Raw genomic sequence first — 23027 nt, 5'->3', positions numbered from 1 at the left:
AGACTTTCAGCCGTGTCAACAACCGCCAGCACACAAGGAACGCTGCAGAGCGATATTATTGTGGCTTTAAAACAACAGTTCACCCAAAAAATTACAATTATGTCATGAAGTTTTACAATTCCATACAATTAAAGTCAATGGGGTCCAAAAATTCAACAACATGAGGGTGATGTATGTTTCTGGACCATTTTATCAGTGAGTCGTATACAAAGTTATTATATGGCTTTGAAAGTTTTAAGCATAAGAAGCATAATCATACACTTGCTTTGCTTTTATGTAATTTAAATGCCTAGTCACAAGCCCTAAAAAGGCTTTAACAGGATTCTGTGGAAAAGGTCTGGGTAAAATGCAGTCATGATCAGTGAAGCAGATTATACCTGAATAAACATTTATAATTCTTTGTCCCTACAACACTGTAGCAGAGCAGCTCCAGGTTACTGAGCTTTCATGCACGATGTGAATAACTAACCTTGCATAGTAATAAGCCCAGAACAATTCCACACAACAGTAGGCAGCTGAACCTGAGGTCTTTATACTGTCAAATCACACAGTCGCTTTGATTCCCTGTTCAGCACAGCTGCATCACGCATCAGTGGTGTGTGCTGGACGTCTGAAACGAGGGGGCAAAGTCCTTTCAGGGGTTTTTGTCTAAAAAAATTCATGTTACATTTGATGTTCACATGGTATCTGGGTTAAACACCTTACAATCACCAACAAGCAACCAATACTAAAACATTTTGTATGTATAAAATTAGCATACTGTTTATTTAAACCAAGGCATCGAGTTGATGTGTTTGACCTGTATAAGTTTCTTTCTTCTGTTGAACACAAACAAAGATATGTTGTAAATTATGTCAAATAATGTTGGTAACTGAACAGTTGATGAGCACCATTGACTTCCATAGTAGGAAAAAAAATACTATGGAAGCCAACGGTGCTCATCAATTTTTCAAAATATAATATTTTGTGTTCAACAGAAGAAAAACTCATACAGGTTTGGAACAAGTGGAGGGTGAGTCAATGATGACCAAATTTTTAATGACCTTTAAAGCTTCTTATTTGCGGACAACAACATCCAGTTTGTAAGCGCTTCTCATTATAGGTTTGGGAGGATGGTTAGCATGTATTACGTTCCCAAATGCACGTTACAAACAAACCAAACTCAGAGCACATGCAGAGATGAGTTCACATGTAGCAGCATTTACTGAGACCCAAGCCGCTCTGACACACTGAAAACACCAGATCATGAGCTGCTCACGAGTAAAAGAACACAGTGGCACGCTTCAATCTGAAACATGCAGTGCATATATTTATTTAATTAAATCACAGCCTAGAGACTTCACAATCACACTAAACCATATCAAGATTTTGGTTTTATTGCCATTAATCGTCACTTCAGAATTTTTTTTTACTTTGAACACTGTTTTGATCTTGTAATATATTTGTTTTATTTATACTGTCAATAATGTTCTCATCCACATTTTTTGAGGAGGCACTGCCTCTCCTGCCTCCTCTGAGAAAACACCCAACAACAAATGTGGCACAAACTGCTGACAAGGAGAGAAAAAACTGGGCCAGAATAGAAACAAAAGCAGACAGAAAAGTTAACAGCCTGTCACAAGACATTAAGTACCTAAAGAACACCAATCAAAGTGGGTCACACCAACACTTCTCATGTATGAACTACACAAGATTACATTCACACTATACTAAAAACATCATTCAGACAAAGAACAGAAATGCAAGGTACTTTCATCTGTATGCAATGCAAAGCAAAAAGCCTCCAAAACACACACACTGATATAGCCTCATAGACACACATAAGCACATGCACCAGGGAACCATTAATAAAAATTTAGCACTAACGCTATGACGCAGCAGCACACAACTCTCTCTCTCACACACACAAATGACATGGACGGCATCTATCATGCCTGTCCCATAGGCGTGGATGATCGTGAATTCATAACGCTTTCAGAAAGGGGTGGCCGTACTGTGTACTAGGTCCTGACTCAGCAGTTCTGCCCCGTCTATATAAAAGTGCACATTAACACAGGATTACTGTGCAGTTACCAGAGTGCTATATGCTCCCACTGAGAGATTCCATGTTTTCCACCATAACATCTTACATTAAAGACACTAAAACGGAATCTATTACCCTTTTACAAGACCTTAAAGGAATAATTCACCTTAAAATAACAATTAAGTCATTATTTACTCTTCCTCATGTCATTTCAAACACATTTTGGAACGACATCAGGGTGAGTAAATGTTTCAGATAACTATTCTGTTAACAACACAAAGTCATAAATTAAAATAAGAATGGCCCCTCAATGTGTTCAGTGAGCTGTTAAACAAGACCAAGGGGAAATAATAAATGTACAAACCAAAAGATTTTAAAGAGATTGTTGTAAATCTGTTTCCTGTATTGAGTGACTGTAGAAGAGAGAATGGACATTTTAAACTAGATCAGCACTAAAGTGCACATGAAAAAGGTTGAAAATGGCAAGATTTTTGACTTACTGTCCTCTCCTGGGCACGGCATACCAGGCTTTTCAGGAATGCTTGGGAATACTAGACAGAGAGAGAAAGACAAGGAGAAATGAGTGTAACTCAGTCCTGTGGTTTCATCTATTCATAGACATGGGGCCAGCAAATTTGCTAAATTGCGAATACTCAATTTTCTGAAGAAAACTGATTTTTATCAAGTGCTTTAGCTGTGTAGCGTACACATGATATTTTGAGTGGTTTGGTGAATTGGTGTGGTTTTATTTTGCATTCAGTTCTTTATAAATAGATGGAGAAAATACAAATAAGTAATTCTGCTATTGAATAAATGAGGGGAAAATAGATTGATTTAAGATGTTTTGAGTGAATGAGTACCATGCAAAAGGAGTCCGGAGCACCGGTTCCGGCTGTAGATCCGGAATGCTTCCTCTAGCTCCATCTGGGATGAGATGGTACATGGGTCTCCTTAAAAACAAAACAACAAGGAAAATGGGAACATTAAAAAAACACTAAAATATCAAGAGGCAATAGGTGGCAATATTGCTTTTGGTGAAGTAAATCTTTAAAAGTTTTTTTCTCTCTAAATCACAAATATACTCAACATTTATAGTTGATATTTGTCTCAGGGGTATTCAAACTGGGACTTGGGGCAGGGTCTTTTTTTTAGTATTATTTATATACTATAGTATTTATTAGTATTTTGAATTGGCTTTTATTTTATATATTCAGTTTTCTTTTAAATTTTAAATACATTTTTTATACAACCCGAATTCTGGAAATGTTAGGACGTTTTTTTTTGTTTTTTTTGAATAATTTCAAATCACATGAGCCAATATTTTAGTCACAATAGAACATAGAGAACATAAGTGTTTAAACAGAGATATTTTACACTTTCATCCACTAATTGAGCTCATTTCAAATTTGATGCATGCTACAGGTCTCAAAAAAGTTGGGGGGCAACAAAGGGCTGAAACAGCAAGAAATTTTGAAAAGATTCAGCTGGGAGAACATCTAGCAGCTAATTAAGTTAATTGACATCATGTCTGTAACATGATTAGCTATAAAAGGGATGTCTTAGAGAGGCAGAGTCTCTCAGAAGTAAAGATGGGCAGAGGCTCTCCAATCTGTGAAAGAGTGCATAAAAAGCTTCTTCTTAATAAACTTTTCTATTCTGCTGATGTCACTTCAGCCAAAGTTCAAAGGTCATATGCACCTTCATCGTCAATCCACTTGAGTGTAATTGGCATCTCCTTTCTGACCCCACACATTGTTCTGACCTCCTCACACACCTCTGTGTACGTCATGGCCAAATCCAAGTCAGAGATCAGCATGTCCCTACAAAAAAACAAAAAGAACACTTAATACAGAAAGCACCTTCATGCAGATCTGAGGACAATTAAAATCCTCTTCTGTTTAATGGAATATATTCAGTTGCAGGTAAATGATACACGATTCAATCTTTTACAGTATAAAAAACTTAAACCATGACTTATTGAACTTCTCTATTAAAATGGCACAATTCTACAACTGACTAGTCAATTAGTGAAATGCACTAGATTTTTATTCTTTTTAGTTTGTTTGTTTGTTTTCATATTTTAGCAGCAGTGCCACTGACTAGTCAGAACCTATTTAGAAAATATTTAGTTTTGCACATCCCATATCATAACTGAAGCAGTGTTGTTATTTGTTAATAAAACTAGCCTGGTTAATCATTTTTGGTAATTGAAATAAAGCTGGCATAAAATAACAAGCCAAATGAAAACTTGATATGTTGCCTTGGCAGCTAGAACTAAAATAAATAAATTGAAGTTGAAATTCTAAAACTACTACAACTAAAACATAAATAAAATTAAACAAAGCTAAATCAAATTAAAATAAATTAAAACTGAAAAACTAAAAAGAATGACAAAAGGCGATAATAAAATAACATTTACATTCAGCCAAAGCAACTTACAAATGAGGACAACAGAAGCAATCAAAATCAACAAAAGAGCAATATGCAAGTGATATGACAAATCTCAGTTAGCCTAACGCAGTACACATAGCAAGGTTTTTTTGTTATTAAATAATAAATAAAAAGAAAATATATAGAATAGAAAAAGAATAAAGCAAGTTACTAATCACATATTATCTGTTAACATACAGTACATAGCTAGCTAGTCTGCTATATTACCTAAACTGCCCAGCATCACGTCACAAATCATGCATATTTTATTCTAAATGTTCCTCTGTAGCTTTAATTAGCCTGAAACAGTCTAACCACAGCCAAACAAGCCACATCTGTTTGGATACACAAGAGACTTTTCTTTCAAACCTCTAGTACACAGCTGCCTAGTCTGGTCCCTGCCCCACTTTCACACTGCATACAGGAATGAGCTGCTTCAGAGAAAGCCAAGTACAAGAAAACTTGATCAGTTTGGTACAGAGGGTGGTTCAGGCTACAGAAGTGCAACCATATTACTAAGAAATGGTTAAATCATCACTGACCTCAAAGTGCCTTCTTGGGCATCAGGACTAATGTGTTTATGTTTATGTGTGGATTCAGCATAATCAGATCTTTCTTTAGGGCTTAATGGCTGTTTTCCCAAGTAATTATATTACCTTGATCCTGGATTCACTCAGTATCATGGTGTATATATATATATATATATATATATATATATATAAAAACATTGTCATGGTATCCATTTTGTAACGGATTATGGAACGATATGCCAGTATATTGTACATCCCAAATAAAACTTCTGTCTTCTCAATAACACTGTATGATAACTTTTATTCATAACTTTAACAAACATTATCAGGATAAACCAGTACTGACCTAGTTTCTCAGGTAACAGCCTTTGTCATGTCCTGGGTTCATTAAAATACTAGGCAGTTACATTTGTTGAATGGTGGTTTTACACTCAAACAAAACATCTAAAGATATGAGAAGTTGTTTGTTTCAAGCATACAAATATTTTAAAGCATACATTTAAAATTAAAGAATAAGAAAAAGAAATAGCTAAAGAAAAATGTCACATTTACAAAAATATAGTATAAACCAGTGAATATAACCCCTAAATATTTGAATATATTAATTTAAGTGTGCAATATTTTACTTAACTGCTTATTTATATTCTTCTTTACCATTACCATTATTTTAGATTCTTAGTTGATGCTGAAACATTACTATGAAAATCATAAATGAACAATGATCACCACTGGTTATAAATTACTGTATAAATTATAATTATTATTTATGTAATCATATAAAGGGCTTGGTTCAATTGCAATATTTTTTATTTTTTTAATAAAAAAAGCTAAAGAAAAAAACATTTATAAAAATAAAATATAAACAAGTGAATACAACTCATAAATATCTTTATAAATTCAAATTTAATAAATTATAAAAAATTATTAATGCTATTATTTTAAATGTGACAAACAGATTTATCAAAAATTATATAAATGATCATTTATCACTAGTTATTCTACATTTTTTCTTAATCTAATTATATAGAGCTTGACCTTTGTTGACCTTAAAACAGCTAAAGAAAATGAAATGATTATTTAGAGCATTTAGCCATATACAAAAATCTTTTTTTTTACATCTTTAATTTTGATTTTTTAATATATTTTTTACATTGTTAGTTAATGCTAAAATAATAATGTGTACACAAATTATGTAAATGACCATTTATCATAAATTACATTTCTTTATCTAATCATGCAAAGAGCTCTATTAAGAGCCAATGTTTCTTTTTACCCTTTTATAAATAAAAAGCTAAAAAAAAAAAAAAGTACCTTCATTTAAAAATACTGACTATTTTTCTTTTTAAAGAAATTTCTGTTTAACAAATCAGTCTACAGACCTCCCACAGTTCCTGTGTAGATGGAAAATGTGATGTATAACTGTATGACAAGTCAGATATACTGTGAGTGTGTGTGTTTTCTGCTGAGATGAGCTCTGTAGCAGCTTGCCCCTCAGTGGGGGAACCTTCATCATGAGTCCATCATCTGCCACCCTGCCCTTCTGGCTCCATCCGTTCCCCACCATCCTCAGCCCCCACATGACTGGCTGACACTGAAGCCGGGGGTGAAAGGATCTCCAACCGCCACGGCTCTCTAAGGCCTGATCAACTGATAAATGTTAGGAGTCCCTGGAGCAGCTGCTGTTTGGATGGCGCCTCGCTCGGCACTGACGCAACTGAAGAGGCAGGGAGGGAAATTAAATTCCAGAGTGAGCCATGTGAAACATTTCTGATTAACTTTAATAAGTGCTAACCATCCCTGAGGATGCCAACAGTTAAATAAAGTAATTTCAGAGGTGTTAATTTCTCACTCCATATTAAAGCAGAGAGGGGAGGTTCTGAAATAGATGAGACAGACAGAAAAAGCGCACGTGTGGCAATAATGTTATTTGCACTGAATAAAAGAGGAGCGGAGGTGATAAAGAGATTCTGGGTTAATCATAAGTCTAGATTTGTGAATGATCAGAGTCATCACAGAGGCATTTGGCTTTTTGCTCTGACAAGGCATAACAGTTACAACTTAAACATTTGACCCTGTAGCTAACACTGAGATTCAGCAGAAAAAAAATCTGCAATGGAGATTTTAGTCAGGGACTTTAATATAAAGCATCAGCTTGTTTGTTAAGCAGCTAAACCTTTTTTATGATGCATAAGCAGATGTGAAAAGCAAAAATGAACTGATAATCATTTTACATATAAAAACTGCAAGAAACTCTAACAAAAAGTATGGTTTTATGGTGTTTTGGGCAGGTGAAAAACAAGTGCACTTCCATAATGTACTTAAAGTGCTCTATTTTCGCGCACTAATTTTGTACTTAATACACTAAAAATGATCCTTTAGTACTCCTTAAGATAAACTTAAGCTCATCTAAGTGTACTCAACTGTGCTATTTTGAGACACCATGAATATGAACTAAAATGCACTTTTAGCATACTATCTTTGTATTTAAAAAATGTATTTAGCTACCACTTGTAGTACACTTGAACCCATCTTTCATACACTAGTACACTCAAGTGTACTACAAGTGGTAGCTAAATACATTTTTGAAATACAAAGAAAGTATGCTAAAAGTGCATTTTAGTTCATATTCATGGTGTCTCAAAATAGCACAGTTGAGTACACTTAAATGATCTTAAGTTTATCTTAAGGAGTACTAAAGGATCATTTTTAGTGTATTAAGTACAAAATTAGTGCGCGAAAATAGAGCACTTTAAGTGCATTATGGAAGTGTACTTGTTTTTCACCTGGGAGGAATGGGTCACGACTGAACAATGGTTTAAAAGTTGTTTTTTTGGATGACAAGCCGACCATTGTGATCCCATCCCATTGTGACCCCAAAAAGTTCATATTAATAATACTTTAAAAATATTTTCAACAGACCCCCATTCAGCAGTTTCTGAACACAAGAATGCTGAAACTGTCTAACTTATAAAAATGAATGTAGTATATGAACTTTGAAATTGATCCTATTATTTAGCAAATGTGGATTAAATTGATCAAAAGTAACAGTAAAGACGATTAAAATGCAATTTCTATTTGAGATAAAATGTTGCTCTTTTGAACTTTTCATTCATGCATCATGGTTTCCACAAATATATTAAGCAGCACAACTTCATAATAATAAATTATTCCCGAGTAGCACCAAATCAGCATATTAGACTGATTTCTTAAGAATCATGTGACAGGAGTAATGGTTAATAATATTTTTTATTTTAATAATTTAAAATTGCCATGATATTTTATTAACATTTAATTTCAATTGCAATATTTCCCAATATAATTGTTTTAATTTTATGTTTGATCAAATAGAAGCCTTGATGAGCAAAACACTTTTTTCCAAAAATAAATAGTTTTTGTTAATTCTAAATTATACTGTAACAAAAAGAACTATAGAATTCTAGAATTATCTGCATCAAAATTCCCTAACTGAACAGAGGCTCCAGAACTGTGGCAAATCCTGAAACTCTTTTTTCGCACTAAATCTTTGGTTTCATAGTAAATAGACACTACAGTACATGTGTGGCCTAACTCTTTTTAGTCGTAAAAATGTTGGATGAGCAGTGCAATTTTGGGTAACAGCTGTGGTTCATATGCACAGACTGAATCATCATGAACACACCCTGCTCATTTCTGATCGACTTACCAGACTCAGCCATAAAACCCACCTGAAATAGTACAACTAGACCCTGAAAAAGCCCACACAAGAGATGGAGTGAATTTAAACAACGCCCTGTCGACAGAGAACATTAGGTTCACCACTGATTATACAGTATATTCAAATTCACAGACTAGATTTGCATGAAGAGAAAGGCTTAGTAAGTTAAGTCTGTGTTATGTTACTGTGTTCTAAACTTAGCACTTAAAGTTTAGACTACAAACACGGAGTTCAGAGAATTTCAAACTATTCACACTCATTGTTTTGTTCTCAGCGAGTTCAGACTACATGTCTGAAGTGCACTCAGACATCTCACATAAATGCATTACATAAAATAAAAAATAAAAATGTCACTGGTAAGATGAGAACTGTGATATATTATAAAGTTTCACCTTATGCTTGCGATTTATGACCAGTGAGTATTATCTACAGTGCTGTCTGTGTGGTTGCTAAAGCAAATCAAATCTCTCTAAACCTCCTGAGTCCTGGACTAAAGTCCAGCAGTGGAAATGGAAATGAGAAACACTTGCCAAGTTCAATTCTCTCTTGGCATGACAGGCTGCTGATGGTTCAGTAAAGTGTGTACACACTTTTTTGGTCATTGTTCAAAGTTAATGATTCAGTGTATTGCCGAGATATTAAACTGATGGTTTGTTTATGGTTAATTATGTGAAAGAACCATTATAATTTAGCAAAATCATAATTTAGTTTGAGGAAATGAATACGTTTATTTAGCAAAGATGCATCAAATGTGACAGTAAAGCTATTTACATTGTAATATATGCTGTTCTACTTTCAATTCAAAGAATCCTAAAAGAAAAATGATTGCGGTTTTCACAAAAATATGATGCATTACAAGTGTTTTTAAGATTGATAATAAGAAGTGATTCTACAGCATATTATAATGATTTCTGAAGGATAATGTGCCACTGAAGACTGGAGTAATGATGCTGAAAATTCAGATTTGTCATCACAGGAATAAATTACATTTTAAATTATTAAAAAAGGAAAACATATTTAAAAATAATAATATTTCACAATATTACAGTGCATTTATGATCAAATAAATGATAATGTTGAACATAAAAGCCTTCTTTCAAAAACATTAAAAAAACATCTTATCGTTATTGCTTGTTCTAAAAAACTAAAGTTCACAGAAAAATTCCCTAAACTTGTAAAATTATTGACAAGCAGAAAGCTTGTCTGACTGACTAAAAAAAAAGTTCAGGCTTCTCCCCTGACACTTTTGAGCTGCTTGCATCGCCTAGGGCTGTCAATGACACACCAATTTCAGTATCTGTCAGGTAACAGGGACATTTTATGCACGCATGGTAAAACAGCTTAAAGCACTTTCTACCAGCATGACAAACTTCTGCCTATTCAAAATGTACAAAACTACAAAATGTGACCCTTCAGGTGACTAACAGGGTCAACAATGTTTAGCATTCAGCAATTCTCCCCTCTGAGATGAGCTATTTAAAACAGTCTAATCTCTCTCTTGATTGCTCAACAATGAAACGTCTTGGACTGAAACCTAGAGGCCTGTGCTCAAATAAACTGTGCCTGGAATCTGTGAAAAAAAAGCCATTATTGAGGCTTATAACTTGTTGCTAGGCAACTGCCTGGCTCTGGTTGTCAGCCAGTCACCAAGATTCCTGTCCCGCCTGGTGTTAACTTCCTCCAAAATATTTTTAGAAGTGGGAATCACCAAGGCTTTCAAAACACTCCGAAAAGCCTGACCCAAATTTGGTGAGCTTCTTTACACACTCATGTAAAACAGGAATTCACACTTCCACAGACACAGAGGAACTCTTCACTTCCTATAGCAGGTTCGCTGGCATGCCATCAGGTAATTGTGCTCTTGAATCAAAGGTCTACTGTATCTCCACCCACCGAGTCAGCAGAACATAATATGTAAAGCACATTTATGCAGTCCAAAAATGAGTTATGGTGTATTATCTCATGCATTTATCTACGGAATGCTTATAATATATTTTTTAAAACAACCAGCCGATGAGTATTAATATAATAAAAAGTGAAGAATCTATGTTCCTCATTATTTGACTACCCAAATAAGCCATGAAGTTAAATACTACATTTCAAACAAAGAGAGTAAAATGCAATCATGCAAAGCTGATTTCATTTTTCCTCACATAAATATTACATAAACGGCTAAATGTGATTGGTACACTCACCTCTAATTCAGTGGTTTTCAAACCTGTCCTGGAGGCACCCCTGCCCTGCACATTTTGCATGTCTCCCTCATCTAACATTCCTGATTCAAATCATCAGCTCATTAGTAGAGACTGCAAGACCTGATTGTTTAATAAGGGAGACATACAAAATGTGCAGGGCAGGGGTGCCTCCAGGACCACTGCTCTGATTCATAGTGTTAAAGTTAATATTACTACCAGTTGTCACCGAGATAAGGGTTAAAGGGATAGTTCACCAAAAAATTGAATGAGTAAATGACAGAATTTATATTTTTGGGCCATAGAATTTTCATAAATAATGAAAGATTTTTCATTGAGTAAATTAAAGGGGTAGTTCATCTGACACCATTTACTCACCCTCAAGTTATTCCAAACCTGTATGAATTTCTTCCGCCTGTTGAACACAAAAGAACATATTCTGAAGAATGCTGGTAAGCGAACCATTGCTGGTAGCCATTGATTTCTGCAGTATTTTTTTCTAATGGCTACCAGCAACTCTGTGGTTACCAACATTCTTTGAAATATCTTCTTTTGTATTCAGCAGAAGAAAGAAACTCATACAGGTTTGGAACAACATGAGGGTGAGTAAATCAAGACAACTTTATTTTTTGTGGAACTTTCCCTTTAAGAATGCTATTACGACTTAGACACTGAGGTTTCGAAATGAATCTGTATCATTCACATTGTTGACTCGAGGGTGGGCGATATCAGCCGCTGTGTACTGAAACTGTTCGTCTTTGAGTGATGATGTGATTAATAATGATTCACGGTGATGTATGCAGACAGTGCATGTTTGTGTTATCTCACGCTTTGCTGATCGCTTACATCATGGCCACTTTTAGCCAAGAACGTCTAAACAAAATATAAAGCCTAGATTTTAAAGGCAGTGGAGGATCATCAAGAAGAAGACAATTCACTGTTGTTTACAAAAATATGTATAAGGTCGGAAGCCACAGTGGGGGTCAAAACCAACTCAGTCAATTCAAGTCATGTGTGGGGCATTTTTTGTATTTTTAAAAGAAATCTAGGATATTCTTTTTTTATGAATTATGAAATCTGAAACTTGCCTTTTATAACACAACTAAAAATCCTCTTCAAAGTATGCAACAGCATATTATATATAATATAACAAGAGAGGTGTGTTGAGCAACAAGTGGCATTAAGAGCACAACCTTTAACCCACAACAATATTTCATATTTAAAGATGCACTCAGTAAGTTATTGTTGTTGTTTAATTGGTCAATTGCATGGGATTGCTGTGATATCAATATGGTGGCACCCGTCAGCTTTAAAAAGTGTTTTCATACTTTTAATGATTTTTTAACATTTCGTATTTAAGAGATTAAGGATATATTAAGAGCTGAAATTTTAAAAATAATTGAGTTTTTGCGAATTTGTTACTATCGGCAAGAAAAGGCCTGGATGTTATCGTAAATAAACTGCATTGTTGCAAAATGCCTCAGCTGACAACGTCTCTAAAACACAAAATAAGCCGTTTAAAAACGTATTAAAAAGTATTAAAACATTCAAGGGTGTCAAAGTTTGTCAGGTGTGGGAGTGAAACATGTTCTGCTGACATTACACTGGCAAACGCCGGGCTTATTCCGACCTTTGTCGCCACAACACAGCAGGCCATCTTAAAAACATTAACCCTGTACAAGTTTACAACACTCACCCTCCGTAATGCGCCTTTACTTTCACATACTCCGAGGGCAAATCCATCATCGATCCGTTACTGACAGGCATGATAGGAGTTATCTAAAGTCTACAAACACTCTCTTGGGACAGAAATAAAACAGCCTCTAGACGATATCAGATGTAAAGTGACATAATTCCGAATAAACCGTGTGAGTGGTCAATCTTGTGCGTAATGCTCCCAATGCCGCGTCACCGCTGAACGATCCATATCGCGAGCGTGTTATTCAGCTTCTTTCCGGTACTCGGTGTCTTTGCTATGGTTACTCGTAGGGGCGGAGAGACAGACAGAAGTATGGCTACTTCCAGGTCTGGATTGGCCTCGGAATCCACCTGTTGTTCGCCTGCGCTTCCGTGGGACATTCCGTGCGTGTAGCGCTGTCGCGAGGATATTTTCCAAAGTGCACTTTATAACATGATAACAGAAGCGCGCGACAGCTTGTTTCGCGCGTGCTCTATTATTCCATCCGCCGTGACTTCAGCGAGTAATGTGCAGATGAACGCTTTATTCTCGTGGATAACGGTCTCGCTCTCGGTCTCTCTCTATAGGTAGAGACTGATGCTTATCCAATTAAACAGAAGTAGGTCGTGACAGAAGAAACAGTTGTGCGCGGACTAATGCACGTGAACTACACCTGAACTCCTGCACTACTTTGTTGACCAAAGACTTCTCAAACAAAGACATTCGTTCAATAGATCTCAGATTTCTTTACCTGCATGTGTGAGTTTTTGGAATAACATATTTAGTGATATAGAATGGGAAGAATTTTGGCTTCTTCGACAAAAATTATTTTTATCTAATAAAGTTGTTGAAGTCTCTATCAAAATTATCCATAATTGCTATCCGGTAAACTGCAAACTTGCTAAAATTAACAATAATATTTCCCCCAATTGCTCCTTTCGCCTTCAGTTTGAAGAAACAATCAATCATTTGTTTTGGGACTGTGTCTATTGTAAAGTATTTTGGGTTGACTTTTCCAATTTTGTTAAAAAATATTTATATCCAAATTTCTGTACAACCCCCAAAATTGTGTTTTTTGGTTATTCTTTAAATTTAGACCCTTCTCATTGCAAATTTATTATTAATCTATTGCTGTTTCTTGCTAAATTTTACATTCATAAATGTACATTTTCAAAGAAAACTCCTTATTTTTTTATTTTCAGGAAAGATTTTGATATGTATGTAAACTCGCTGAGTAACTCTAATAATTCTATTGCATGTAAGATTCTCGTATGGTGTAAGTCTTATAAGATAACTTAGTATGCTTTGGATTATTGTTTGTAACCCTCATTGTTTTTTTGTTGTTCTCTCTTTGTCTTTGTAATTGTTGTTTTGTTATTGCATAATAAAAAATAAAAATAAAAACTCCTGCACTACTCGAAAGATGCAAATATTATTTATTGTTTATATTTTTTAAATTATTATATTAACGAGAAATAACGTTGAAGTGATTACCTGATCACAATATTTAAACTATGTGAATTTGGGATCCACTTAAAATGAGGGAAATTATATAAAAGTTGCACGATTTGAATAGGGAACATGAACAGGCTTGCAAGAGCCGTTGAACTTAAGTTTTCTGGTTTAATTCACAAACATATTTACATGACAAATATATCATTCAAACTTTGAAGTCTTGTTTGACTCCCACCTTGAGTTGGGAAAATTATTATTATTATATGTTTATGCTTTAGCTTTCTGTAAAATTGTATTGTATGCAAAATTCTGTCTTGTGCACCTTACAATAAGTTTGTATTTGTTTGTTTGTTTATTGTATTTGTTCATTTCAAGTAGGCTAATAGTATCTGTTGTAAAGTTGGACCTGAGCTAATACTGACAAACACTGAACAGTTGTATTTTTATTTATTAATTTTAACAAAGATTAATAAATGCTGTAACAAAATGTTGGGAGGATGAATGGACAGTTAAAGGTAAAGCTGTGTTGTAATTCTCATTTTATCCACTTGATGTCGCCACAAGCTTATTCCAAACTGTTCATCACCAACCCTTATTGTAAAAGTTATGGTTCTCATGTTCCAGCTAATACTAATTGGTGATATTTTAACTGTAATTTTGATTCATAAAACTGTAGTAGGCTACTGTAGATATCATAGCTGAGCGATAGGCTACTTATGGAGTCTTAAATTATGTCTCTGAATGTGATTTTCCACGTTTAAGCCTTAAAATTGTTTTAAGCCTTGAGGCAAATCAGCGTGAACGTTTTGTGCGCAGATCTTGCGCAACGTCGTAAAACAGTACAAACATACAGTACATTCTCCTTATCTGAATAATGGGACGTATGACTCATTACCGCGAATCGACTCATATGAACAGTTCAGTTCATTTCAAAGAATCAGTGATTCTTGTGCGTCCGACGTATACGTCACCACGTAGTCCTTGACACCCTGGCGTGGCGTGTTACGTTACAATGCATGCTGTTTATTAATAAGAGTAATATAATGTGTCATTTGCCATAGTTTCAGCTCACGAGAATGAGTCATTTAGAAACGAAATAGAATTTTCTTTTACAGCAATCTAACATTCATGCACATGTTGTATGAATAACAGTTTTAGGTGTAAATATTAGCTGTAATTTAAAACCGAGATTCAATCAAAAGTAACTTTAGGCTCCATCGGTCAAATTCTCGCTTCACTGCAAACGCTCTTGTGAGTCGTTTCGTTCCGTTGATTCGGTTTGTTCGGAAAAGTTTTAGCGGTTCATTGAAAAGATCCGATTCAATAGAACGAGTCGTTTTCGAATCGGACATCGCCAGTCTTTGTTATCACGCTGTTTGTGCGAGAAACACCAACTCACAAAGCAAGATTTACTCGATTATGCTTTGTAAATATGTCGGTATTTCTTTTATCTCGCTCTACGAATATCTCTCTTTACTTTAAGGCAGCGTTAGCATATTAGCCGTCCGGTTCTACAGCTTTTGTGTCTAAATTGTTATGTGCTATTTGCTACTATTAGGCTATGCTTTGACGCATGAGTTACGATAGATAATGTATTTGTATCAATCACATGGAGGTGAACTGGAATAACGTATGCATTGAGAAGCGCTAGTTAGCCAGCTAGCTGAGTAAACTGAAGTGCTATGCATCAACTTGCTCCTGGTCCTCCTCTCAGCTTTTGGATTGCTGACATTGACAGGTATTAAATGAGCCTAAAGCCCTGGCACTTGCGTTACATGGGAAATCTACAATGTCGAGGATTCTTCTGGGCCTGGTAATGCTTGGTTAGTCAAATGTATTCCTTTCTTATTAAAAATATGTATTATAGGAGACCTGAACATTGTCAGCAACTGCAACCATGGTACAGTTGATCCATGCACAATTGCAAATAACTAAAAAGTCTAAAAACATGCGAACTTTTAGAATGAATATGTCAAGAGTATAACGTAACTTTTGTGTTCTTTAACAGGATGCACTGTTGCTGTTGAAGATGTTCAAGCCTTTGGTGAGTTATTGACTTTATGATGTTGTCTACAGTAGGGGTTTTATTTCAGGGACTCTCAAATATTATGGTCCCCGTCCTAAATTATAAAAGCAGGTTATGTTAGAGACTTATTTATACTATGTGAGAAATAAATTAAGCATAACATTCAAAATACATGCAAAATTAAATTACTATAGTAATCTCTGGAAGATATAGACTTTAGTGACCACTAAATATTTAGTAAAAAAAAAAACTAAAAAGTAAAAAATTATATCTAATTTGAAAACGTATATAATTTTAATTAATTTAATGGGGCTTTGAAAAGCACTATTCTAAGCCAGTGATCGATTAGAAAAAAAATAATAATAATTATATGTATATATATATATATATATATATATATATGGACTTGATAAATTTGTATGCATGCAATTATAGCATTAATTAATATTTTGAATTAGCTTTTATTTTTATATTTTTGTAATGTTGCTATCTGCTTTTTGTCATTAGTTTTGGGGGGGGGGCTATATTTCTATTTAGCTTTATTTCAATGTCAGTTTATAATCTAACTTTTAATTTTAGTAATATTAGAATTTTAATGTTTTTAATTAGTTCAGTTTTTTGTTGTTTTTTATTTTATTTCCGCTTTATTAGTCATCATTTCTGGTGGTTGAAATAGTTTTACTTTCAGCTAAGGATATCAACACTGTTTCATTCCCATTATTTCCTCAGACGACCCGATCGCCAGACTTGTGAATGAAAAAGCGGGTGAGCGGTGCTCGGGTAGAGTGGAGGTGCGTCATGGGCATCAGTGGGGCACCGTGTGCCAGCGTGGTTGGGATCTGGAGGATGCTGCAGTGGTTTGTAGAGAGCTCGACTGCGGCTTCGTGTTGGACATTCCAGGTGGTGCTCGTTTCGGACGGGCTGGTGGAAAAGTGCTGTGGAGGAATGTGAAATGCTCGGGTGACGAGTTTGCCCTGGATCTGTGTGAACGCACCCTCAATGATGATGTGTGTACACACAGTGAGGATGCTGGAGTGGAGTGTACAGGTACGAGAGCGTTTGAAAGATTTGTATTTATTTTACGCATCCAGTGTTTGTTTGAAGTTGTTCATAATTTTTTCTCCAACCAGGAAAACTTCTAGCAGCCACCTTGTCAATTCAGTCTCGCTTCTACACCTATTCAGCCGGAGAGGCCGTTCACTTTAAATGCACTGCCCCATACTGGCAGTCCGTCATTGACTTCCATCTGTACAAAAGAGGTGTGGACACTCCGCTAGTGACCCAGAGAGCTGATCCCAGACAAATGACGGTGGATCTGACTCTGTCAGACTTAGAAATCTCCCATCAGGGCAGCTACAGCTGTCTCTACAGGATACACACCAAACTGGGAAACGCTCCCTCTGGATTTTCTCCACACAGCAACTTCATTAACATCACAGTCTGTAAGTCACATCTGCTACTAAACTCGTAATGGAGAGCTAAAAGTCTCAGACTGACCTTTATTTCTTATTCTCAGTGGAGATTCACACTCCCCAAATCTGGTACAACACATCTCCTGAGGCCCGGCCGGGTTGGGTCATCCTGGGCCACAGTTTTAACGTCACCTGCTCCACGCAGCCTCAGTACCCAGGAGGGTCCTTTCAGCTGCGGCTCATCAGGCCCAATGGGACCGTCCGGCACTCTCTGCCAGCCCTCGCTCCCTCCGTCACCTTTACCTTCTCCAATGCGCAGTCCAATAATGAGGGCTACTACTGCTGTCTCTACAAGGTCCAGACTGGAGAGCGCACATTTACCTCGAGAGAGAGTCAGCCTTTACCCATTTCTATTCGAGGTGAGTTGTGTGCTTCCAGCCCAGGTGGACTTTGGCTGTTTAAAATTACCTGGGCTGCGTCTCCCAAATCATCGTAAGCTTCAACTTAAGCTTACAATGCTTTTGGGAAACGCAGCCCTGTTCAGCACAAAGGGTCATCTGTAATTTAGTATAAAAGCAACAGTTCTTTCGAAGTTAGCATAAAATGAAATTTCACATTTTATATTGCATTTATTTTCTAAATGTTTCATATTCATCAATTCATCCATGTATGATTCTTTGATTTATTTTAATTTTTTTTACAATAATTCATTACACTCATATGGACGCTTGTTTCCACCACAAAATAAAGTAAACATTTTGATCTCACAAGTCAGACTATTTTGCAAGATTCACAATAAATTTTTTTTTTACAAGAACACAGAATTATGAGATGTAAACTCAGAATTGCGAGCGATGAACTCGAGTTATGAGGGAAAAAAAAGAAAGTAAATGCTGGCCCTGTGTGAATCACTTTTTCACACAGGGCCATGTGGGTTTGGATTTTGTTTTCCCTTCATAAAAAAAACCCTTCATTTAAAAACTGCATGTTGTTTACTTGTGTTATCTTTGATTAATATTAAAATTTGTTTGATGATTAACAAACATTAAAGTGTGACAAACATGCAAAAAAAAAAAAAAATCAGGAAGGGGGCCAACACTTTTTCACACCACTGTATTACAACTTTAAGGACATAAATTTGGTTTGCTGTTTTATTGAAATCTCAGAGGTAGATCCAGTGATGAGCCCGGTGTTCATCAGTTTACTGGTGTCCAGTTTGACGTTTGTGGTGGCCACGTGTGCCATTCTGATTGTTGCCAAAGTGTACTGCAAGAGAGTGAGCAAACCCACTGAACTGGAGCGAGAGAGCAGGACCTGTGAGTAACTGAATACATTTTTTTTTTTAATAATTTGTGTTTCTTTTACTGACAGGTTATATTTTTATTACAGGTGTTGACAACACTTACATTGCCTTGACAATAAAGTAATGGGAGTTCAAAAAGAAGGTAATGCGAGTTGGGGGGTTTTTTTTTTTTTTTTTATTAAGGCTAGTTTTTTCCTAATCAGGCAAAACACGACGAGTTGTGATTTGTATCTGTTGTGGCAACAAGCACTAAGACTTGCCACCGGACAATGAATCAGAAAGTAATGAAGGCATAATGTAAGAAAGTAACGTCTGTGTGCTGATATGTGAATTTCTTTTTTTTTTTTTTCAGCAACTAGAAACTGGTCACTTGTTGGTGTTTCAGTGGCCTGTCCAAACCAAAGGAAAGATCTAAGTTTGAAGAACCACCGAAACCACCATTTCTTGCTATCTGCCATTCTCTGTCGGTCACAGAGAAACAATTCGATTGTCATTGGTTGGAGGTTTTTCTTTCAGTGTTAATGGAGATGGGAGATTTTTCTTTGAAAGTAAATGCTGACATCACTAGACTTGAAGAGGAGTGACATTACAACACAAGCTGTTGCACTAACAAGGTTAAAAAGGGCTTTTTTAGTTTTGGAGGTACCATGTATGACCCATCCAGAGGTCTTCCCATATTGTTGCAGGTAAAGACTGTAAAACTGTGAAATGTTTTGGGTTTTTTTTCTTGTGTTTCTTTGTATTCTGTAAAATGATATATTTATTGTTTTTCTACTATAGTTCTTATGTTTAGTTAATCACAGGTGGGACAGACAGCCTAAGAACAACCTCTATCGCATTAGGTCACTACAGGGATATGAAAATGGATTGTTCATTTGCTCTCTTTGAAATGAAAATGGGCTCTCTAAACGCATTATACACTAGATCTGATGTGATGCTTAGACAAAAGAACAAATCCTCTTGACACATTTCTAAAACAGCACAGGAAATACTCCCTGTATCTACAAATATAAACAATAATTAATAACAGTAATGGTAATAAAAGTTGTAGTGTGGATTATAGGCATACACTAAATATTTTAAGCAGCACTACTATTGTCTAGTGAAGCCAAGAAACCAGTTGTGAGCACTACAGTACAGTATATACACTCCATATTTAAAAAGAAAAGCAAAATGTTTCCAAATGTAACCGAGTCATATGTAGACTGAAAGATTTGAAACCCAGATAGGCTTATTCAGTTCGCATTTATGTTCGACTTTACATTTATACGTTTTATACTCATAAAAAAAGAGAAAATGAGCAAAATGCTCAAATATTTAAAAGAAAAGTTGTGCGAAAACACAGCTGTCACTTCCTGTTACATCCATGTCTTGTAATGTGGCGAGTTAATGGTTGTTGTTTTGTTGCAGATTTTGGTACGTGTAATAAAATTTGTAGACTTTTATTTTGCCATTAAAAACAAAAATCACAGTTTTGACATGCATAGTGTTTTTACGGTTTAAAAAAAAACATTTGAGATGTATCTAAAAGATTCCTTTTAATAAAACTTGTAGTTTTTGAATCACAAAACACCAGAAACAATCAGTTATGGCATTCATATCATTTGGCTCCAGCATATTCAAATACACACTATTCCGAATATGACCCAAATATACTTTCAGACAGCTTATACCGACTGTAAAATAATGAACACTACATTCAGTAACTATCCTTTAAAACATGTTTATGTAATTCATACAAAAAAAAGTTTTCTAGTAGTAAAGTTGTGATATATCAAACTGTTATGAGCCCAAGAAATGACTAAAAACAGTACTGTAAAATGTATTGCAGCATTACAATGGACAATTATTGTATCTTGACCAAGGAACAAAATAAAACATCATAAAAATAATCAACAGGTGCATCCTGTAGCACCCACTTCCTTCATTTTCACAAATGAGCACAGTGTCAGGCTATTACTTTAATAAAACATCACACAAAGTAACCAACATTTAAGAAGTTAAAACACTACAATATGTTAAAAAATCACATCTGTTGTGCTGGATATTTGCTTGTTTTAGAAAAGTAACATTCCGTTTAATCAAAGAAGGGCTACATCAGTCTTTTGACAGGCTCTGATGATTCCATATTCATAAAAACTAAGTACAGAAGACCAGATACGATCAGAAACACTAAAAACTGTAGCCAGACTGGGACCAAGCGTGTTGAACTTTTCTCTGGTGTTTTCTGGATTTGAGATTCTGGAGGCAAGTTTCTTGCTTGTGACAGATCATGGTAAGGAGCTTGAGTCCTATATATGTAAGGCCTTAAAAAAAAATCATGCATTTAATTAATAAAAAATAATAATTCCCCTGATGGTGACACTTTCAGTATAATTGTACACAAAAAAGGCCATCTTACTCATCTATGTAGTTCATCCCTCTATAATCTGACCACTTTCTAATAAAACAAAAGGAGCTTGTTAGTTTCAGTATTTTAGCACAACATGATTTAAACTGCTATTAAATTCAGACTGACTTACCTGTCGATCACATCATCGTATCGTTGCTAAATGAACACAAACGCAACATTATTCATGTATTCATGGAAACTAGTTTTAAAGGTTCTTAGTACTCACAGGTCTGCGATGCTGAACATAGGTGACATCCTCTAGAAGGCAAAAGTGTAATCAGTTCAAATCATTGGTCTAATATGACATTACAACTAGATGCTTGTGTTTTGTGTTGAATTACCCTCCTCCCTGTAAAATGTCCTGTCGGATTGAGCTTTGGTTCTTCTGTGTTTAGTCATGGCTTCTCTCAGCTTCTTCTCATAAAGGGCTCTGGTGGAATCTGTTTAAATTAATATACACAAATCATATACAGGACAATAAAAAGAAGAAGAAAAAACAATCCAGGATTACTATAGTAAACTAAGGCTAAGGTTACTTTAAGTAAAATAAACATTCATTGAAATAAAGAATTTTAAAAATTCAGCTAGTTACCAAAGCAACACTTGTCATTTACATTTATTTTTAACTTGATGTACTAAAACAGCTCAAATAAAACTGAAATTAAAATGAACGAAAACTATGTAGACACAAAAAAAACATAATAAAAATGACAAAACACAAGGTTACGAAAACATTAACTAAAATTAAAATGAAAACAGTAAAATACAAAAACTAATTAAAAACATATATTTAGAAAAAAAAAACATTCTGATTACATTGGCTATCAACTTACCGACCACAGGCCCATGTTTTATTCCATAATCATCCAGCATCCATCTGATCTCCTCGTTGGATTTACTGCTCAACATGGTCATAACTTACACTGAACGACAGCGTCTGGCTTCCGTATGCAATGTAAAACCGAAAAAAAAACGTTCTGTAAAACCGAAAATGAAATTTATGACATTGAACACTGTGTTACTTCATCAACAGTGGCAACGAAACCTTATTGAGATACATTATCCTGACTAGGAGATTGTGATATTTTTATTTTTACATATATCATATTTCATACTACATAAAATATTTGCTTTATATGTAACTTACTCATTTAATGTCCTCAATATTAGCCATAGCATCTGTTGTAATGCAAATACTTCAGGCCTGTGGTTTTTTAAAATTTGTTTAGTAATTAAATGGTAAAAAAAAAAAAAAAAACCCCGTTACTAAGCGAATCAGTACAATGTTATTTTCAGATCATATATCAAAAACAGAAACTTTTTTTGTATTGAACGTCTTATTCCATATTTAGTAACGTTATCTCCTAAAACTCGTGACTTTATTTCTGTGCAGTTATGAATAGCACACTAACCTTGTTTGCAATGCTCTGACTCGCTTTGAATATGCGACACATTAATATAATACATAAGCAGATAAATTGATGTTAAATCACGCTGAGGAATTCGTGGCTAAGCTGACGCCTATAAATAACCCGTTTCCGTTTGAGTAGTAAACAATGTGACGCACTTCCGCAACGCAACCAATTCGGTGACGTCGTGAATTTACGTATTTATTTTCTCAATTCATTCATATTTATGTTTAACTTATTATTATTATTATTTTTTATTCATGCATAATAGCCTAAACTTTGTAAAATGTGACCCTGAATAAATAAGCTTTCCACTGATGTATGGTTAGTTAGGATAGGACTATATTTGGCTGAGATACAAATATTTTAAAATCTAGAATCTGAGGGTGCAAAAATAATAATAATAATTTTCAAAAGATCGCCTTTAAAGTTGCCCAAATGAAGTGCAACGCATATTACTAATCAAAAATTAAGTTTAGTAAA

General features: G+C 35.0%; 3 protein-coding genes across 9 annotated transcripts in view; 1 reads left to right on the top strand and 2 right to left on the bottom strand.

Annotated features, from left to right (window-relative positions):
• LOC306847962 (protein kinase C zeta type-like) overlaps nt 1-13222 on the bottom strand; it is a 104329-nt gene extending 91107 nt beyond the window's left edge. Inside the window, exons 1-4 of one of the 2 annotated variants that reach the window (XM_079382229.1) lie at nt 12566-13222; nt 3722-3843; nt 2884-2973; nt 2524-2574 (exon numbers count right to left, since the gene is read on the bottom strand). In XM_079382229.1, coding sequence (XP_079238355.1) covers nt 2524-2574; nt 2884-2973; nt 3722-3843; nt 12566-12636 — 334 coding nt within the window. In that variant the 5' untranslated portion in view covers nt 12637-13222. Of the gene's footprint in view, nt 1-2523; nt 2575-2883; nt 2974-3721; nt 3844-4822; nt 4963-12565 lie in introns of those variants that run through there. The other variant, XM_079382230.1, reaches the window with a different exon arrangement.
• Nucleotides 13223-15273: 2051 nt separating this feature from the next.
• On the top strand, nt 15274-20609 carry LOC306847966 (uncharacterized protein). Its single transcript, XM_079382234.1, has 8 exons — nt 15274-15825; nt 16011-16046; nt 16758-17075; nt 17159-17470; nt 17545-17859; nt 18607-18756; nt 18830-18885; nt 19096-20609. The coding sequence occupies exons 1-7, from the start codon at nt 15792-15794 to the stop codon at nt 18865-18867; spliced, it is 1203 nt and encodes a 400-aa protein (XP_079238360.1). The 5' UTR covers nt 15274-15791; the 3' UTR covers nt 18868-18885; nt 19096-20609.
• On the bottom strand, nt 20171-22695 carry LOC306847969 (uncharacterized protein). 6 transcript variants are annotated; one of them, XM_079382241.1, is made up of 8 exons: nt 22548-22695; nt 22283-22339; nt 21969-22112; nt 21477-21575; nt 21362-21393; nt 21266-21291; nt 21145-21183; nt 20171-21049 (listed from the first exon to the last, which is right to left on the bottom strand). In XM_079382241.1, exons 3-8 carry the CDS (start codon nt 22048-22050, stop codon nt 20836-20838), a joined length of 492 nt encoding a protein of 163 aa, XP_079238367.1. In that variant the 5' UTR covers nt 22051-22112; nt 22283-22339; nt 22548-22695; the 3' UTR covers nt 20171-20835. The 6 variants fall into 6 exon arrangements, with proteins under 6 accessions (XP_079238367.1, XP_079238370.1, XP_079238366.1 ...); XM_079382244.1 differs by having other exon boundaries at nt 21969-22076; nt 22548-22686; XM_079382240.1 differs by having other exon boundaries at nt 22283-22695.
• Nucleotides 22696-23027: the final 332 nt, after the last annotated feature.

This window comes from Barbus barbus (genome assembly GCF_936440315.1).
Source record: "Barbus barbus genome assembly, chromosome: 28".
NCBI lineage: Eukaryota > Metazoa > Chordata > Actinopteri > Cypriniformes > Cyprinidae > Barbus > Barbus barbus.
The sequence above is the reverse complement of the archived record's forward strand: the minus strand, read 5'-3'. Positions and strand labels throughout refer to the sequence as shown.

Excerpts from the sequence above, each read along its gene's own strand:
- LOC306847966 (XM_079382234.1), top strand. The coding sequence starts at position 15,792 with ATGTCGAGGATTCTTCTGGGCCTGGTAATGCTTG. Across the intron at positions 17,076-17,158 it reads TGCTGGAGTGGAGTGTACAG|GAAAACTTCTAGCAGCCACC; the intron begins GTACGAGAGCGT and ends TTCTCCAACCAG. Across the intron at positions 17,471-17,544 it reads CTTCATTAACATCACAGTCT|TGGAGATTCACACTCCCCAA; the intron begins GTAAGTCACATC and ends TCTTATTCTCAG.
- LOC306847969 (XM_079382240.1), bottom strand. The coding sequence starts at position 22,050 with ATGACCATGTTGAGCAGTAAATCCAACGAGGAGATCAGATGGATGCTG. Across the intron at positions 21,576-21,968 it reads AAAACATGGGCCTGTGGTCG|ATTCCACCAGAGCCCTTTAT; the intron begins GTAAGTTGATAG and ends TAATTTAAACAG. Across the intron at positions 21,050-21,144 it reads GGGATGAACTACATAGATGA|GCCTTACATATATAGGACTC; the intron begins GTAAGATGGCCT and ends TTTTTTTTTAAG.